The sequence below is a fragment of the Diplotaxodon limnothrissa genome, linkage group LG22, assembly GCF_057381915.1.
Source record: "Diplotaxodon limnothrissa isolate DT_005_m linkage group LG22, D_limnothrissa_male_GT1.1, whole genome shotgun sequence".
NCBI lineage: Eukaryota > Metazoa > Chordata > Actinopteri > Cichliformes > Cichlidae > Diplotaxodon > Diplotaxodon limnothrissa.
The window spans coordinates 14661379-14679729 of NC_140616.1; the positions used below are offsets into that span (position 1 = coordinate 14661379).

The 18351-nt window shown below is 40.3% G+C and overlaps 1 protein-coding gene across 1 annotated transcript; it reads right to left on the reverse strand.

The window, feature by feature from the left end:
* Nucleotides 1-9341: 9341 nt before the first annotated feature.
* On the reverse strand, nucleotides 9342-15086 carry LOC146609627 (kelch-like protein 10). The gene is made up of 5 exons (XM_085345885.1): nucleotides 14935-15086; nucleotides 13191-13674; nucleotides 12164-12778; nucleotides 11099-11248; nucleotides 9342-9704 (listed from the first exon to the last, which is right to left on the reverse strand). The coding sequence occupies exons 1-5, from the start codon at nucleotides 15084-15086 to the stop codon at nucleotides 9342-9344; spliced, it is 1764 nt and encodes a 587-aa protein (XP_085202011.1).
* Between the last annotated feature and the right edge of the window lie 3265 nt (nucleotides 15087-18351).

An 18351-nucleotide genomic window follows, 5' to 3' on the forward strand; every position in this document is an offset into this window, starting at 1 on the left:
GTCCTTTCTACTCCAACTGGAACCATAATTTACAAAATGAACATCACATTGTATTCAACATAAGAGATCATAAACTTATTTACAGAGAGGAGATGCCACACCCACCCTGGCCATTAGAAAACATTGCTTCTAGTTTTTAATTTTATTGTTATTGTTAAGCACTTTGTGCAGCATCGGCTGTTGGAAATGTGCTATATAAATAAATCTGACCTTGACCTTGACCTATGTTTCACGCCTGGAACCCACATCCATGCTTTATATACAGTCTGTGGTGAAAACCTAATACTGCATAATGAAAATCTGCACCGACTGCTGAAATTTCTGTTTTATTTAACATGCTCAGCCAGTATAATTTAGGTCAAATAGCAAACAGTACACATGTCAGGATTGCTCTCCAGCTGTAGGGAACGAATGGAGTCTAATAATTACCACTGGGATGACTTGCTGATTAACAGGTACAAGATTATGTGGTGCGCTAACCTTGCAGGATGAGACCGAAAGAACAGAGGAGAAAAGAAGACAGAGGAATAGACAGAGATAATGAGACAGAGATGGAGAAAAGATGGTGAAAGTCAGAGAGGCAGTGAGGGGGAAAGAAGTGTCAGGAAACGCTGAAGAAACTCAACCTGAGCTCTAAATGGCTCCTTAACAAGAGGCTGAGACAGCAAAATGAAATTATACCCACACATGCACACACAGAGGCACATTCAATCACACACACAGACATGCACTGGAAATATAAAGCTTCCCCACTTTATTGTTGTGTACATGTGGACAAACATGCAGACTCACTTGTTTATCCTGTGCAGTACACATGTGCTCATATTGCCATCGTGCATTCACATGCGTGTTTGCACGCAAACACACATCCTTATGTACATTTTTAGGATGTAAGGTGTATCCTGACTTTGGTATGCCATGCACACATTTGCATTAACACTCTCTTTACACACACACACACTCCACATTGTATCTGTTGTCAAAAGGAGCTGATATGCACTGCACACGCACACGCACGCACATGAACGCACACCCACCCCCCCAAACGCACATTTAACTTTACACACAGTGATAGGTCTTTTAAAGGGGTGTTTCACACCTCATCGCATTTCAATTAGTAGGTAAGACAGACACATACTCACAAACACGCACACACACACATGCACACACGGCTTGACAGTCTGTCCGTTGGGTGAGGAAGATTCATTTGGATTCTCATCTCTCCTCTTTCCTCTTCCCTTCTGTGTGTGCCCTTTCTTTTCACTCTTCCTCTTTCTCTGCGCACCTCCTCCCGTATAGTCACTTTCCTTTCTCTCTCTCTCTCTCTTTCTCTCTCTCTCTCTCTCTTCTTCTGTCTTTCTTTCTCTCCATATCACTGTGAGTGACAGCACTTTGACCTCACGGGTTGTCAGGGGAGGCTGTTGCACAGACGGCCTGAATAGAAGAATCTTTCCCTGGATACAAGTGTGCTGAAGACTGGAAGAATAGGAGGTCCAGCAGCCACCCATTCTACCAGGCACATAAAGTAGAATATGAATGCCACTGGGTAGCTTCAGTTGCATAATTATCAACTCCAAAAGCAATAAACTGATTATTTGAGCTTGAACCTTTTTTTTTCCTTTTAACTAACAGGCTAGCATGCAAAGAGTCAAGTGCACAGAGTAGACAGAATAGCAGTGGTAAAAGGAGAAATGAGCTGTCAGATGCTGAGAGGAAGTCAAATTAAAAGAGAAGGATTATAAATTTAAACCACTTTAGCAATAATCCCTGACTGTGCAGAAACAAAATGTAAGCACAAGTACAACAAAAAAAATGCCCTTGTTTAACTGCTATTCAGGGAAAATATCTAATTAGCCAATCATATGGTTGCAACTAAATGCATTTAGGCATGTAGAGATGGTCAAGACAACCCCATGAAGTTCAAACTGAGCATGAAAGCATGGATCCATTCTGCCTTGTGTTAACGGTTGAGGTTGTGGATGTAATGACGGGGATTCTTGGCACACTTTGTGATAAATGCGCCATTTCTCAAAGCTCAGGTCATCTAAAACTTGATGACCTTGACAGTCTGTTAACTGCACCCAAATGGCATCCTCAACTCTGGGATGTGCGTCACAGATTTGCAGCCAATAAATCTGCAGCAACTATGTGATGATGTCATGTAAGAGTGGACCAAAATCTCTGAGGAATGTTTCCAGCACCTTGTATCTTCTGTTGTGAAAGCAGAAGGAAGTGGCAAGGTGTAACTAATCAAGTGGCTGATGAGTGCATGTCTAAGTTAAGCTCGAGAGCAGGTCTGACCATCCTGTTTTCCAGGATGGTTTTATTTATGGTTATAAAATCCATTTCTCTTACGATCATGGATTTTAAAATCATAAATGTTTAATATTTTTAAAACCTAGATGCTGCAATTTATCATTTCTTCAGTGTCACTGACTGTCTGATTATCCACGACTGGTTGAGTTAGCTGGCTCACAGAGGGAACATGTGCAATGAGTTGAACAACAGAAGCTACTCAGACACCAAACAGCACTTACATTGGAATGACTGAGTATGGAAGGTACAGTTTTGTAATGTGATGGACAGTTTAGGAAATGTTTTGGTCATTTCCTCCATTTATCTAGCCTGCAGGTTTATTTAAAACCTTTCTGATTGTCTGACCGCTCAAGTGTCTCAGTCTTTTGGCTTTGGGGGAGTTTAGTTTCCAGATCTCAGCAATATTATTACCAGTAAGAGGGCATGTCAAAACCACTCATCCTAACACTTCTTTGACCATCTCTGTTCGCAGCCTGCGATGTTCATCATCACATTGTGGCTTTACTTTATTGGGAAACTCCTCAGTAATCATCTCAGCTTGGTGTGCAATATTCCGCAATGCACTGGGGAAAAGACTTAACCCTCCGACATAAACTGGGCCAGAGACGATCGGCGTTGCCAGTCTTGTTTCAGGAGAGAGCGTAAAAGCTATTTTATAGCGTGTCTGTGTGTGAGAGAGAGACAGAGGGACAGAAAGAGGATAGATTGGGAATAAATCGAATCCTTTCTAACTGAGAATCTATTGTCTGCTCATCACCTCTAAAACACACACAAACACAAACACACCTGCCTCACAGATGCTGCGAGGGTGAAACAGGTGTTAAGCACGACAGGGAAATTGATTCCACCCTTTTACTCAAAACACACCACGAACCTTCTCCTCCTCTACTCTGTCCTTCCTCCCTTATCTTTAAGCCACCACCCTCTTCTCGCTCCCCTTCTAGTCCCTTTCTTCATCCTCCAGATTCTCCTTTGCAGACTTTTCTTCTGATATTTCTTCCCTCTAGCGGTGTCACAGCTCTTAAAGGGCACTCGTTGTTACACTAAAGGCTTCAAAATGTGTGTTTGCCTCAGTACCTTACAACAAATATCAATGAATGTCAGACTCCTCTCTGTTGCTGCAGACTGGTTGCATTTACAGGACTCTCAGGCAGATGCATCATGTGAACCCTGCTCTGTTGCTTCTCACACCCACACAGATTTATTGTGTTTTTTGTTGTTTTTTCTGTGTGAGCAAAAAAAACAAAAAACAAAACAAAAAAAGACCATTTTATGGTTGATAATATTTTTTTCTGTAATCTCTCTCTTTCTCTAATGTGTCTTTTATTGCACCAGTACACAACAAAGCCCTCAGGCGCTGCACATACACACTCTCTGCCGCCTCTCTGTACCACACACACACACACACACACACACACACACACACACACACACACACACACACAACGGGACACATAGTAATGTACGTTTGGCTTAATGGTAACAGATTACACAATATGTAGGACACACACACACACACATACAGTCTTAAACATACACCTACTTGTGTGCATAAGTAGTCTTTACACAGCTGATGCCATGATGTAAGTGTCAGTAAAGCAATAATTCTGTGTCGTTTGTCAGTTTGCTGACAGTTGCTCACACAGAACAATCACTGTTTGTGTCTTTTTAACTGGTTTTATGAGCGAGTAGCTGTATTTTACTGTAAGTCCTCGGCTACAGAGTGGGCAGACATACAAAAGAGAAACAGAGACAGAAAGTGGAGGAGACAGACAAACCAGACATTGCAAATAAGGGGAGAGAAAATGGCTCTGTGTATATGTGTGTGCGTGGATGTGTGTGTACCCTGTCGCCAGTGCTATTAAAGTTGTATTGCACAGAGCTTTTAGAGCATCAGCCATCAGCCGAGTAACTTTAGCTAATAATTTTTTCAAAACCTCTGTGCTTTGTGCATGTCAGGGCTTCCCAACGTGTGTGTGTATGTGTGTGTGTGTGTGTATCCATGTTAGTGTGTGTTTGGGTGGTTTGGATCGTCAGTATGTACTTGCGCGAGTCTTTCGTTACATCGTGTAAGGGCACGTGCATGCATACGAGCCTTTTTAGACAGTTATTGCAAACTGTAGATGCTAGACCACATGTGAATACTGTAAAAAAATTTGGCACTGTTCCCAGCAACTGTGTTCATACTGGGTGATTTTACGCTGCGCAATTTATATCCAGTGCCGGCATCCGGTGCTAATGGAGGAAGCGGCGAGAGCTTCATGGAGAGAGGTTAAAAGTAAAGCTAACACCATGGCCTCAAAGTAGCAGGCCCTCTCTGTGAAGCCTGAGGCACATGGGCAAGTTTAATGTTGAGAACCTAATTTACATAATCAGCTATTTCCCCCTGTTGTCACTACAGTGGTACATGATGAAGTAGTTAATTTCCCAAGCAATGTGTTTTATGAAATGTTGTTCTCATTAAGTCCAAGAAGCTCATTAAAGTTACTTCACTATATGTTACACTAATTGGGGAAGTTGCTGACCACTGTGTTGGCCCACATCAGTTTTAAGTACTATTACATGCAGTAGTTGAGTAAATCAATCCAGAGTGATGGAAATTATTGAAGAGTCAGTCTTCTTTAAGCACACACAACTTGGACCTTAACTTGTGTCCCAGACCTGAAAGAAGACAGCGAAGCAAATAAAAACATGAATAAAACAAAGTAAAATAGATTAAAATACAGCATTTTAGCACTCCTTCCTCTCTGTTCTGAGTCCCTGCTAACAGGAGAGCAGAAGCATACGCATTTACGTCACACAGGCTAAAGATAAATCAGCACAGTCAGACCTTGCTCTCCCAGATGAAAGTCCTCTGCTTGCACCATTCCTGTGCAAAAGTCTAGAGCCACCCTGATTTCTTTATACAATGCAGTTTTTCCAGTTTTTGTCTGCTTTTTCATTTTCAGTCAGTTGAGGCTGTTTGTTTTTTTGCTGTTTGTTTGTTAAGCCACTCAACATTGTGGCATGTAAAGGGATGAACCAGTTTTGTGACGATGAACAACAGATAGCTTAGCAAGGAGCCCATTTTGAACAGTTTCTTTAGAAATGTTGTTAATAACAGTCAGTTGCAAAGAATTTCTGCTGATGCCTCAGAAATCGTGTCAGTAGAAGGGCTGCAAAGAAGCCATTCTTAAGGAAGAGAAATGGAAACAACAGGGAGTGCCTACAGTCATCTGTAAAACACAGTTGAGGCTCTTTCATAGTTTGAAGCTGCATATCAGCCAGTGGCATTGGATCTTGAAGGAAAGATGCATTCATGTATTTTCTTGTGTTTATCCAATGCAGGGTTGCGCTTTGACTGGAGCTGATGCAAGCCCTCACAGGGCGAGAGGCAGGGTACACCCTGCACAGGTCACCAGTGTAGGTCACAGTATAGGTCACAGACTGGTAGTTTATCACCCACGATGGCGGTCCACGGCCTGCAATAGACTAACAAATATTGACCTTCAATCTAATTAGAATTGTAAAGCCTCTGTTTTTCCATGTATGTTTGCAGAGATAAAATTGTATGTTTGCTGCTCCTATTTCTCATTTTATAAGCAGAATATAAATAAATGAGATGTGGCTGAAAAAACTTTTGCACACTATTGCACTTCCTGCATTTTTGCCCTCCATACTGATCTGAAAAAACAGGCAAGCTCCTCTTCGCAGGTTTCTAACACCTCACAACATGGACTGGAACATACTTAGGAGTTTAGCTTTAATGTTTGCCTGTTATTAACCAAAGTCTATACTAGTAGCTTTACTCCTAACATACCCTAATCTTCACTTATTCCCAATATGACCACAGCACTAACATAGAAAATGACAGCACATAATATAACCCAACTCTTAAGGTATTCTTCCAGTATCTGTGGTTGGGATTTGCCTGTGAAGCCCATCAGTGTGGATACTCCTAAGTCATGGTCAGACCACAAAGACATCTCCACTGCATCCCCTTGCTGTGGCCTTAAGTGTTGAGATGTTTTCAGTGATAAATGCAGCATGGAGCAGATGTAGGGCTCAGTGTACAGTACAAGTGCTTCGCTCATGAATAAACTCACAGAGTGTGAAAATCAGTCACTAAACAACAGCAACCAAAAAGTAAAACTTTAACAAATAATGTTCTGCACTGAAACAACTCACTACACCTTCATTTCAGTCATTTCATGGTCTAAGTGTATGAAAAGGAACAACGATACACCCCTCTCCCAGCCTAAAATGTATCACTCTATGTATCAGTATTTATGAATAATTGGACGTGACCTTTATGTACACACAGTGTATATATATAAATTCCTATGCAGATGCACTCGAATGCACACAAAGCTCTGTTTGCCTCAAGGTGACTCTGACCAAAAACGAGCAACCAGTGCTTTGTCTGTGAGATAAAGAAGAAGACAAAAAGAGAGAAAGTGCAGAGGAGGGAAAGAGAAGAAGAGAGAGATTAAGAGAGAGAGAAAGGGAGAGGCAGAGAGAGGGGAGTGCATGCGGCAAAACAGAGGACGGACTGAAGTCATTCAAGCTTTTCTTCCCCCTGAATAATCCCAGTTTTGTCCAAATTTAGTTGGAGGAGATTGTGGAACATCCCGTCCTTGACATCAGCCAGAAAGTCATGTAAAAGCATTGACTTCTACTGAGACTGAATCGCTGCCTGACTTTTTTTTTCTTGAGCATGTTTGCATTTTTCTCTGTTTCTCAGTCTCTCTAGTTTCTATAGTTTCTAGTTTCTAGTTTTTATAAGTGACTTATGTATGTATGTATGTATATATATGTATATATTGTACTATTCTTAGTTAGCGTATTGTCTGTCTTGTCTTAATGTTGGTTTAAAATGGAGCACTGTAACAAAAAATAATTTCCCCCAGGGATCAATAAAGTATTCTGATTCTGATTCTGATTTCAATTATCTCAAGATTTATTTAATCACAAAAAGTCTCACTGCCAAAGGAAATGGACAGATGGATGGATGGAAATGTCAGAGGGAATAAAGCACCCTTTTCCACGGCTCTGTCGGGGCTTTAAGTGCAGAAGGAGAACCATAAGGGCAAAAATAGTAAGTTCTTGTGATTGAAGTGTGTAGATCTGGAGGAAGATGAGCAATTCAATTCAATTTTATTTATATAGCGCCAAATCACAACAACAGTCACCTCAAGGCGCTTTATATTGTAAGGTAGACCCTACAATAATAGATACAGAGAAAAACCCAGCAATCATATGACCCCCTATGAGCAAGCACTTTGGCAACAGTGGGAAGGAAAAACTACCTTTTAACAGGAAGAAAACCTCTGGCAGAACCAGGCTCAGGGAGGGGCGGGGCCATCTGCTACGACCGGTTGGGGTGAGAGAAGGAAGACAGGATAAAAGACATGCAGTGGAAGAGAGACAGAGGTTAATAACAGATATGATTCAATGCAGAGAAGTCTATTAACACATACTGTGTGAAAAAGGTGACTGAAAAGGAAAAACTCAATGCATCATGGGAGTCCCCCAGCAGCCTATGCCTATTGCAGCATAACTAAGGGAGGATTCAGGGTCACCTGATCCAGCCCTAACTATGTGCTTTACCAAAAAGGAAAGTTTTAACTCTAATCTTAAAAGTAGAGATAGTGTCGGTCTCCTGAATCCAAACTGGAAGCTGGTTCCAGATAAGAGGTGCCTGAAAACTGAAGGCTCTCCCTCCCATTCTACCTTTTCATAGCAATGGCTATGAAAACAGGAATTGCAATGAGCAATGTGTGAGCTAGCATCGCAGTTTTGGTATAAACTTTAATGCACTATTTATTAAAGTTTACAGTGCCTCTAAGCATCACAAGTATATGCATCAATACGTGTAATGTTATCATATACCAACACAGAGGTCACAGGAAGTCCTAAAATAAATAATATACAGGACTAATAGCAGGTTGTATGTGACAAGCCTGGTTTGATGCAGATGTAGAGCATTTAATGAAAACATCATCCTAAAATTAAAATTATAATGGAATGAGTTTGATTTAGAGTGTTTATAAAATGGAGCAGCAGGAACAATCCTGGGACAGGTTTCTGCTTGCAATAAGAAAAATGTAAGAAATGTTTACAGTAAATTGACAAATCAATCAATTCAGCATCAGAATAAAGATTACACCACCATGGATGGAGGATGTTCCTATGAACAGCTTTGCACATCACTGTCTACATATTGGTTTACCTCCATAAGGTGTTGTGTTACTGGTGTTACTTCATACTTCATGTTGTGCAGGTTGGGGGATCAGATGTCCCTCTATAAGGGGGACTGCACAGCATTTTTATGCTTTCCCCCCTCTCCCACATCTTGAACCAATGTCCCACATTTTACAGGCTCTGCAGGACATCCACCTTTCTAAACACTGGATTTTCCTCAGTACATATAAAGTTGGTGCTTTTATCATGAACAAATATATCATTCTGTGCAATATAGTGGAAAATACCACAAAGCAGATGACAGATATACTGAGAAATAGAGTTATTTTTCAGTTTCACATAAGAGAAAAAATGGTGTGAAGCGACACAGTATATTTGTGTGATATTTGGCTAAAGATTCATAAATTGTCAGCTAGTGCTCCAAAAAGACCTATGGATACATCCTTACTCAAACCTATAGACTGTTACCAGACAGAAGCGCAGCTGAAATAACAAGGGGGAGTGAAAACTTCCCTTTATTCTTATTGTGTTTACCTAGCAAGAGTTGAAAAGTCTGACATGCGGCTTATTGTGATCTAGTCACCCTGTGTGCATGTCTGGTATGGCTACTCAGCAGCCATACATTACAGGGAATGAAAAAATCTTTTCAATTTGTTATTGTTGCAATTGCATTCTCTTAATAAAACCCAGTATCTACAGTGCAGGCTCTCCTACTGGAAGTTTTTGAGATACCTACAAAAAATGTCCAGTTCACCAGCGGTTTAATGCTCTAAAGATTTATTTCAGTCCTTCATGTTGGAGTCTCAGATGTTAACACATGGCAGTACAGCACTTTAAAGATGTTATGTGGACTCTGCTGACTCCATTGCTTCTTCTGGCACATTGGCAAGTGGCAGGAAGTCACGAGGAAAGGTGTACTCAGTCATGTTGCAAAGTCCGGACACCACACAGCAGCTCAAGGCGCTGCGGAAAATCTCCATGTCGCACGCCTCATACCACTCATTGGTTAAAGTGTCGTAGTACTCAACGTTCGAAGTGGTGGTGAAGCCGTTGAAACCCCCGACGACAAAGAGGCGATCGTCAATTACCTCAATGCCAAAGTTGCTGCGGGGGGTCAGCATAGAGGACACGAGGTTCCACGTATTGGAATGTGGGTTGTAAGCCTCAGCGGTGCGCAGACGGTTGTTTCCATCGAAGCCACCAACCTAAAAGTAAATACGTGGGTCAAATGATTGAATGTAAGTGTAACCAGCTTCACCGTACCCCTGTAAGAAAATGTACCTGCTATATGTCTTTAGCTGTTTTTGCACAGATACTCCAGAAAATGACTGAAGAATTAAGTTGCAATACTGTCCAAAGTTTCCCTTAATATGTAGCAGATACAAGGAGATTGTTTACCTTAGGTGTGATCTGACTACTGGAAATACTCTGATTGGTTTAGGGTTTTACCTGGATAAAGCGAACAGCTACCTGACATATTCTCATGCTGTTATATGGAGTTTACACATAAAAATTGTTTAAAAAAGGCCCATTAACGTCCCAGTATTTGCATCCTCACAGGCCCACATTTGTTGGGAATGTCTAGAAAAGATCAGGGTGCAGTGGTGTGTGAAAATGACTTCTGGGTTAAGAGGAGAAAGTAAAATAAAGTAGAAGCCAGCTGTTGTGGAAGTCTGTGAGACCTTTTTTCACTCAAGCCTCAACTACAGCTATTAAAGCACTGTTGTCTATCACACCACGCTATTATCAACAAAGATGAATAGCCCTCGACAAAAAGTATTTGTGTTTTCAGTATAAATGTCTTCACAGCTCTTTTGCCTTTAGTCCAAAAAGGAACATTGAGTTCCAGTCCTTTCTTCCTATAACAGATTAAAGTAGCCCTGACAGGCCTTGGGGCCTAAAAGCCTGATCAAAGACCCTGAGGTCAGCACCAGGGTAAGGTCACTGCATTCTGCTGATAATAACTTTTCCTTTATTTGATTAGAGACTTAGTCTGAATAGAAAATAAATACTAAACGGTAGCTAGCTAAATAAAGAAGGGTGTCTCAGAAGGTGAGACTAAAATCTTTGCTTTTTACCAAAGGGTGCAGCTGCAAAACAACTAAATAAGTGGTTTTAAGGCAAATAGCAAGATAAAATTTATAGCTAAAATGCCTACCGTCCCCAGAGGATGAGTTCTAATCACTTGGCTTATTCCCTCATTTTTCTAAAGGTGTTGCAGGATGAGTTTGAAATTGTCTCTAACATATGTCCTCTATGGAACGATGAGGATGACAATGTTGGTTTTGAATAAGTATTTCTGTTGTACTGAGTGAAATGTGAAATCATCAGTGAAATCATTAAAGACACAACATTCTGGGAATGAGGCACATGAAAAAAAATGAGGCAGAAACATTAATCGGTTAAATTAATACATAGAATGAGTAAGAATGCCTTCTCTGAACCTGTGGTCAGGATAGGAATCTGATCATTGATAAATACAAAACAAAGTTAACAAAATTCTGTGTCAGCCAAATCTGTGTTAAGCCTTGCTGATCGAAGCACATTACAGATTTGATTTGTATGTTACGTGAGTGTCAGCACTACTTTGTGGTCTTACTGCAAAGACATGATCCGCATATGCAATGACACCTATCCCGCTGCGGCGGCTGTTCATGGGACTGATCATCGTCCACTGGTTGCTCTCTGGGTTGTAATATTCAGCTGTCTGTAGACACTCGTTGCCATTGAATCCACCACAAATGTAAATCTGAAAACAAAAAAGGGACATTAAATATCTTTACATTTCTTAGATTTCAGTTGGAAACAATGTTACCTGTAAGTGAAATGTTTCCACATCATTTGTGAAGTAAGACCGATACTCAGTACCCAAGTGTCCAACTGAAAAATACAAATGTGTAATAACAAATGTGTGTGTTTTACAATTACCTGTCATAAAAACATGTTTATGCACCCAAATTTTACCTGAGTATGTGGGACTTCTTTCAGTCAGAAAGCCAGAAATGAATCAAACATAACATTCAATCAATAAGGCTAATTTTTCTGTTCAGGAATGCAGATATATAATTGTAATCTGGGATCTTAATATAATAAAATAATGATGTGTTTTACTATTTTTTTAATATCTGTTATATTTTAGTTGACAAGTCAACTCAACTAAAGTACTGTACATAAATGCAAAGATGCACTTGTGATCAGTTAGAAACAAAATAGATATATATTAGTATATTTTTCAACTTTTTAAACTATACTTTTAAATTTGAAAACATGAACATAGAAACCAGTTTGTGACCTATCTTGCACCTCGCTTCACTGTAAAAATGTGTATTCCCTGACTGGTTGGCAAGTGGTTGCTGGAGGTTGATGGCTGTCACTACTGTGAAATTGTAACCAGGAAGGTGTTGCACCACAAGCCTCCTTGTGTTTCCTTTGGTCGTAAGCAGACTGTTGAGGTTTGCATGGAGTACTCTGACTTGTCTGCAAATACTCACAAACTATTTGCTGTAGAAATCTGTAGAGTCTTTCATACAATCACTGCCTAACCAGCTGAGGAGTACACATTTTTCCCTAGCTACTGGTTGTTACCAAAGGTTGCTGACAGGTCTCTAGGCCTGTGTGCCTGAGACCCTACTCTATTTCTCTGCTACTCTTTTACTTCACCCACCCGGTTGTTAAGTGTTGTGCAGCTGGCGTCGCTCCTCTGTTCGTGCATCGGTGCAATAAGACTCCACTGGTTGATTTCAGGTTGATAGCGCTCTGCACTGCTGAGTCGTACATGCCCGTCGTAGCCTCCCAGGGCATAGATGAACCCGTTCAACACAGTCACACTCACATAGCAGCGGCGGAAGTGCATGGGCCCCACCTCATTACAGGCGCGAGTGGTCAGGTCAAACCTACGGACGCTGCTGAAATGCTCCACCCTGTCGAAGCCACCAATGAAGTAGACGTACCCGTTGAGGAAGGCGGCTCCATGATAAGCACGAGGACACTCGAGGTTGTTCGTTACGTTTACCCAGCGGTTAGCCCGGCAATCGTAGGCCTCGATGCCGTTAGTTGGATCACCACCACTCCACCCCCCAATGGCCAGCAGGATGGAATGAGGCAGGCGGGGACGAGCAAGAGGGTGACACAAGCCAGACATGAAGGGTCTGCTTCCTAGACCATGTATGTCTAAGATGACATTACTTATCATGGACACGCACTCAGAATTGGCCCCCACCAGCTCACTAGACAGCAAATTGTCCTTTAGGTAGTCAGACGTCATCAATCCCAGTCGGACCTACAGAGAGATGACAGAAGAGAATATGACTATGAATTTCAACTACATCAGTTTTAGTAAACTCAAGCTTCTTTAGGATAATGCTCCTAATGTTGTTTAATTTTCTTATTGCTAGCAAGAGAGCGACCAAAGTCAGACACCATTAGTCTTTTCGTCAGCAGGGACAGTTTTTAGTCATAGCCCTAGCAACTATACTTAATAAATATAATTTATTCTATAGCATGTGTGTAGAGATCTGATACGGTTTTAATGCTCTTGAAGAGAATTTCTTAAATGTGGTGTGGCTACAGCTGAAAAGAGCAACATCTTGAGATATTAAAGCATCCTTATACCCAGATGGATCGACTCAATCTATGACTTAAATGCTGAAGATTTAAGTCCAAACTAAATGTAGTAATGAAAGTTTATAGACCTTGGGCAACAGAGCGGTGAGGTGTTGTTTCCGTTCTGCAGGTACATGGCTAATCCACTTTGTAAGCACTTCATACACAGTGGTCTCCAACTGCACATTGAGGTCGTCTCTGTCAAGGATGTCAGCAAGTTCCTCCACAGTTAGCTGCAGGAACTCCTCCTCAAGAACAACCTGCTTAAAGTTATTGATGATGTAGTGGTAGGCCTTGGCGCGTAGTTCGGGTGATAAGCATACTTTTGTGAACTGCCAAATGCCAACGCAGTTCTCTGGGCACAGTTGCTCCCCGAGGAAGTCAGAGCAGAGTTTCACAATGTCCATTGCATTGAATTGATCAGCTGCCATGAGAAGTTCCACTACATTTTCCTCCGTTATGGAAACTGAGCCAGTGTATGCAAAGTCAATGATGAGTGCCATCATCTCAGGAGACACGCCAGGTATGTTGAAGACCTGTTTGTCTGGGTTGCTCCAGCGGCTGAAAAGAGCCCTGAGGGTAGAGATGGAGACAGAGTAGAGAATATTAAAAGGTGTGGAGGCAACAAGATAATAAACTATGTCATGCACAAGCAAGATAAATATATAAAATCTGTTGACAGGAATGGAAATGATTTCCTAATTACATGTGTTGCTATGTGATTACTGTGATAGTCTTGTAATGTCTAGTCCATATTGCCATAGAGTATATAACTCCAAAACAGAGTTTGTACATGTTTAGTGCGCTTGATTGTTGGGTTTTCAATGTCTTTATTACATTGGCACCATGTTTATGAAGCTTTTGCCAAACACAATGCAGTCCCACACCACGACAGAGCCTCCACCGTGTTTTAAAGTTAACTCTAGACACTCACTGTTGTACCTCTATGACAAATGTTGAAATCAACTCCATAAGGCCAGTTTGCTCTGATCTTTAGTCTAGTTATTGCATAATTTGGCATACCTCAGTCTGTTTCCTTTCCTTATGGAAGTTCCAGTGCATGTTGCTTAATTACAGTCTCTGTTTTCCTTCCACAACCATTTCTGATGAGGTTTCATGATAAGTAGATGGATTAAATGGTTTTGTGTCAGGAATTTGCTGGACTTCTTAAGGACATGACTTTCGGATACTGTTCATCTGCTGTAGATCATTACTTTTTTATGTGTGCTACTCCTTGTTTTGTCTTTAACGCTGGTTCTTCACTAAGTTGTGTGTTATGTGTAGAAACAATAATGGTTCATCCTTCGAGTTATGGTAGGTGTCCTTTTTATGCTTGAATGATTCATAGATCAGCATTAAATGGCTTAACAAACAAATAAACAAATGAACAAAAACTCATCTATAAACTTTTGCTCAGCGTATGACTTTATAACAGAGTTCAATCTTTTTAGTATCAGTAAGCCTGGTGTGTTTTATTGGGTTGATAAGAGTGCATCAAAATGTTGTAACTTAATAAAACACATAAATTAGACTTCAGTTCAACACAGTCTGAATTTAGTTCATATAATAACCAAGTGATTCACAGTGCTTTTTAAATGGCACATTTACTGAAGTGGAATCTCTGTGAAGGTAAAGATGAAATCTGCAAATGTTTGCATTATGTTTTGGGTGTATCTGTCAGTTGACCGTGACAAAGTCTTTCTATCACAAAAGTTTTATGATTCAACCCGTTCCTTTTTGTTGGCACTGTTTCACAGACTAAGTACATGAATTACATTTTTCACAGGTATAAACCAGTCAACTGTCCTTCACATTATCAGGTAAGCAACTCACCTGAAGTACGGCGTACAGTTACACAGGATGACCCTGTGGACCGGAAATTCAACATCCTCCACTTTGATGATTGCATCACAAAATTGTCCCTCCGAACGGAGTTCATTATACACTGAGCTCGACTTGTATGGCGGCTGGCCTTCTTCACTCATCTTGAGTTTTGTGACTGTTTTTCTTAGTTTTTTTGTCTGAAGTTTGTCTTGAAGTGTTCAGATCACAAAATCAAATCTAACTGTGGAATTTGGGGAATGGAGCCTATGACATCATCATGACTTGGCAACAGTTGCCCCATAGAATTGTTTTGAAATGTATATTTACATTGTTTTAATGAACCTTTCATTGCATAAAAGCTTTGTTTTGATTTGATTTGGATTTAAAAAAATGCATATGAGCCTCACAGATAGCATACAGCATTTTGTATGTTTGCCTCACAGAGGTCAACTAGTAAAATAAGCACTTCAAAACACTCTTACGAATGGACTACAATATCATATTTAGCTCACATTTAACCTTAATAGGCCATTTTTTTAATAAAATGACTTTGTAATATCCGAACACAGATAATACAAAGTGTGGCTAAGCTGTTTTCTTGGGTTGTATTAGACTTTTATCTAGTTGGAAAAATGGGCTCCTGCACTTTACTGATGTACAATAGTAGTAAGAAAGAAACAAACAAACAAAACACATATATACACTGTATGTATAGTACAAGACTGTTATAATGACGGTGCTTGACAGTATTACCTCAAACAGGTGCAAGCAGTCACCTGTCTGAGCACAGACTGCAGATCTGTTGTTGAGCAATTTCTTTCCATTCATAGATATATGCAGCATCCAGCTGCAATGGGTTCTGGTTGCCTCTAATGAACATGCCAGCCCAAAATTACCCAGGCATATTCAGTGGGAGAGATATCAACACTAAATGCTGGCCAAGGAAGTGTCTGGATATGCTAGTGATCTCTGGCAATGTGGAGGCGACACTCAAACTGCCACAGGCCGGGTTGTCGTACAGGTTAGAGAACTTCATCTCGATAGCTCTGTCAAGTCACTTCCACCAAGAACAGTCAGATGGTCATGCAAGGGATCACGTGGGATCATGCGTCATGCATGCTCAGCCTGGCATCAGGATGCTTCAGTCAGATGCAGCAGGGTGGCAGTGATGACAGTATAAGGCATACACCTGCTTCTAATATTGAGACTCGTGCCTTGAGAATGCGGCACCCGTCTATGCATCCAGACAGGTTGCCAGTCTGTCACAGAGAGACAGAAAGGACATTCACACTCACACCTATGACTAATTAAGAATTGCCAGTTTAGCCTCATATGCGTTTTTGTTCGCTAATCACTGCACCACTGTGCCACATGTGTGCACGATGGCAGTGGCTTACAAGATACATCTGGTGGTCAATAAATTAGCAGGTCAGTGGCTTGATCACTGGCTTCTGCATTCTGGGGAGTCTGAATATGAGTGTGCGCGAATGGGAATGCATTAACTTGAACCTATTCTGAGCTGTACAAGTGAGTTTATTTGGGCTTGGCAAAGAAACCCCAACCCCGCCACTGACTAAAATCATTCAACTTGAACCAAAGACTGCTCGCAGAATATGTTTGGGTTCTCTACAATATTAAAATTATGTACTAAGAAACGCATTTAAAAGAAAGACTGACAATTTATTGCATTTGCAACATAAGCCTTGTTTTGTTTTTGTTTGTTTTTCTGACTGGTATAGCACTAAAGCGGAACTTGTTATAATTTACAAAGTTAAGCAGAAAATTAGGCCATTGTAGCTCCGTCAAGCTTTCACTGTATGACAGAAAACAGATCAGCCTTAAATGGCTTAACAAACAAATAAACAAATGAACAAAAACAAAACCATTCCTCGGGTACAAGCACTGGACTAAAAAGGGTGAAAAATGTCCAAACGAAACCTTTACAAGCCTTCAAAAAAAACACGTTGAGAACTATTGCTCAAGTGGACTTTTAAAAAATCATTTGTTTCAAAGCAAAATATAAAAAAATGAGAGGCAACTCAAAACTTTTGCTCAGCGTATAACTGTATAACAAAATTCAACATTTTTAGTATCAGGAAGTCTGGTGTGTCTTACTGTATCAAACAGTGGGGAAGATATTAATATAACTTAATAAAACACTTCAATTAGACTTCACACAATCACCAAGTGATTCACAGTGCTTTTTAAATGGCACATTTACTGAAGTGGAATCTCTGTGAAGGTAAAGATGAAATATGCAAATGTTTGCATTATGTTTTGGGTGTATCTGTCAGTTGACCGTGACAAAGTCTTTCTATCACAAAAGTTTTATGATTCAACCTGTTCCTTTTTGTTGGCACTGTTTCACAGACTAAGTACATGAATTACATTTTTCACAGGTATAAACCAGTCAACTGTCCTTCACATTATCAGGTAAGCAACTCACCTGAAGTACGGCGTACAGTTACACAGGATGACCCTGTGGACCGGAAATTCAACATCCTCCACTTTGATGATTGCATCACAAAATTGTCCCTCCGAACGGAGTTCATTATACACTGAGCTCGACTTGTATGGCGGCTGGCCTTCTTCACTCATCTTGAGTTTTGTGACTGTTTTTCTTAGTTTTTTTGTCTGAAGTTTGTCTTGAAGTGTTCAGATCACAAAATCAAATCTAACTGTGGAATTTGGGGAATGGAGCCTATGACATCATCATGACTTGGCAACAGTTGCCCCATAGAATTGTTTTGAAATGTATATTTACATTGTTTTAATGAACCTTTCATTGCATAAAAGCTTTGTTTTGATTTGATTTGGATTTAAAAAATTGCATATGAGCCTCACAGATAGCATACAGCATTTTGTATGTTTGCCTCACAGAGGTCAACTAGTAAAATAAGCACTTCAAAACACTCTTACGAATGGACTACAATATCATATTTAGCTCATATTCAACGTTAATAGGACGTTTTTTCAGATTTTTCTGCATTTTATGGTTTCGTGTGTTGGCTCTGTTATTACTGAGGTTCCAGTTGTTGGGGACGTGCTGTACTAGACTCCGTTATGTTGAAATAACAGTTCCCAACAAAAATGCAATCCAGTTTATCTCCCCAGGAAACTACAAACACACAAATAAACATTTGTAACCATCAGTTTTTACCCACATTTTAATACACAATGCTGTAACATGAACAGAGTCAAAGTATTGTGTATTAGTGATGGTCCTGTTTTTATGCATGCTAGGTCATTGGAAAAAATTCTTTGTGGACACTTCATTATACCCCCTGTACTTTCCTTACTACACAAGCCAAAATATTTGTTATTAAACATATGAGTCTAAAAATACATGACAGTGCCAAACACAGATATTACAAAGTGTGATTCATGGTTAAGCTGTTTTCTTGGGTTGTATTAGACTTTTATCTA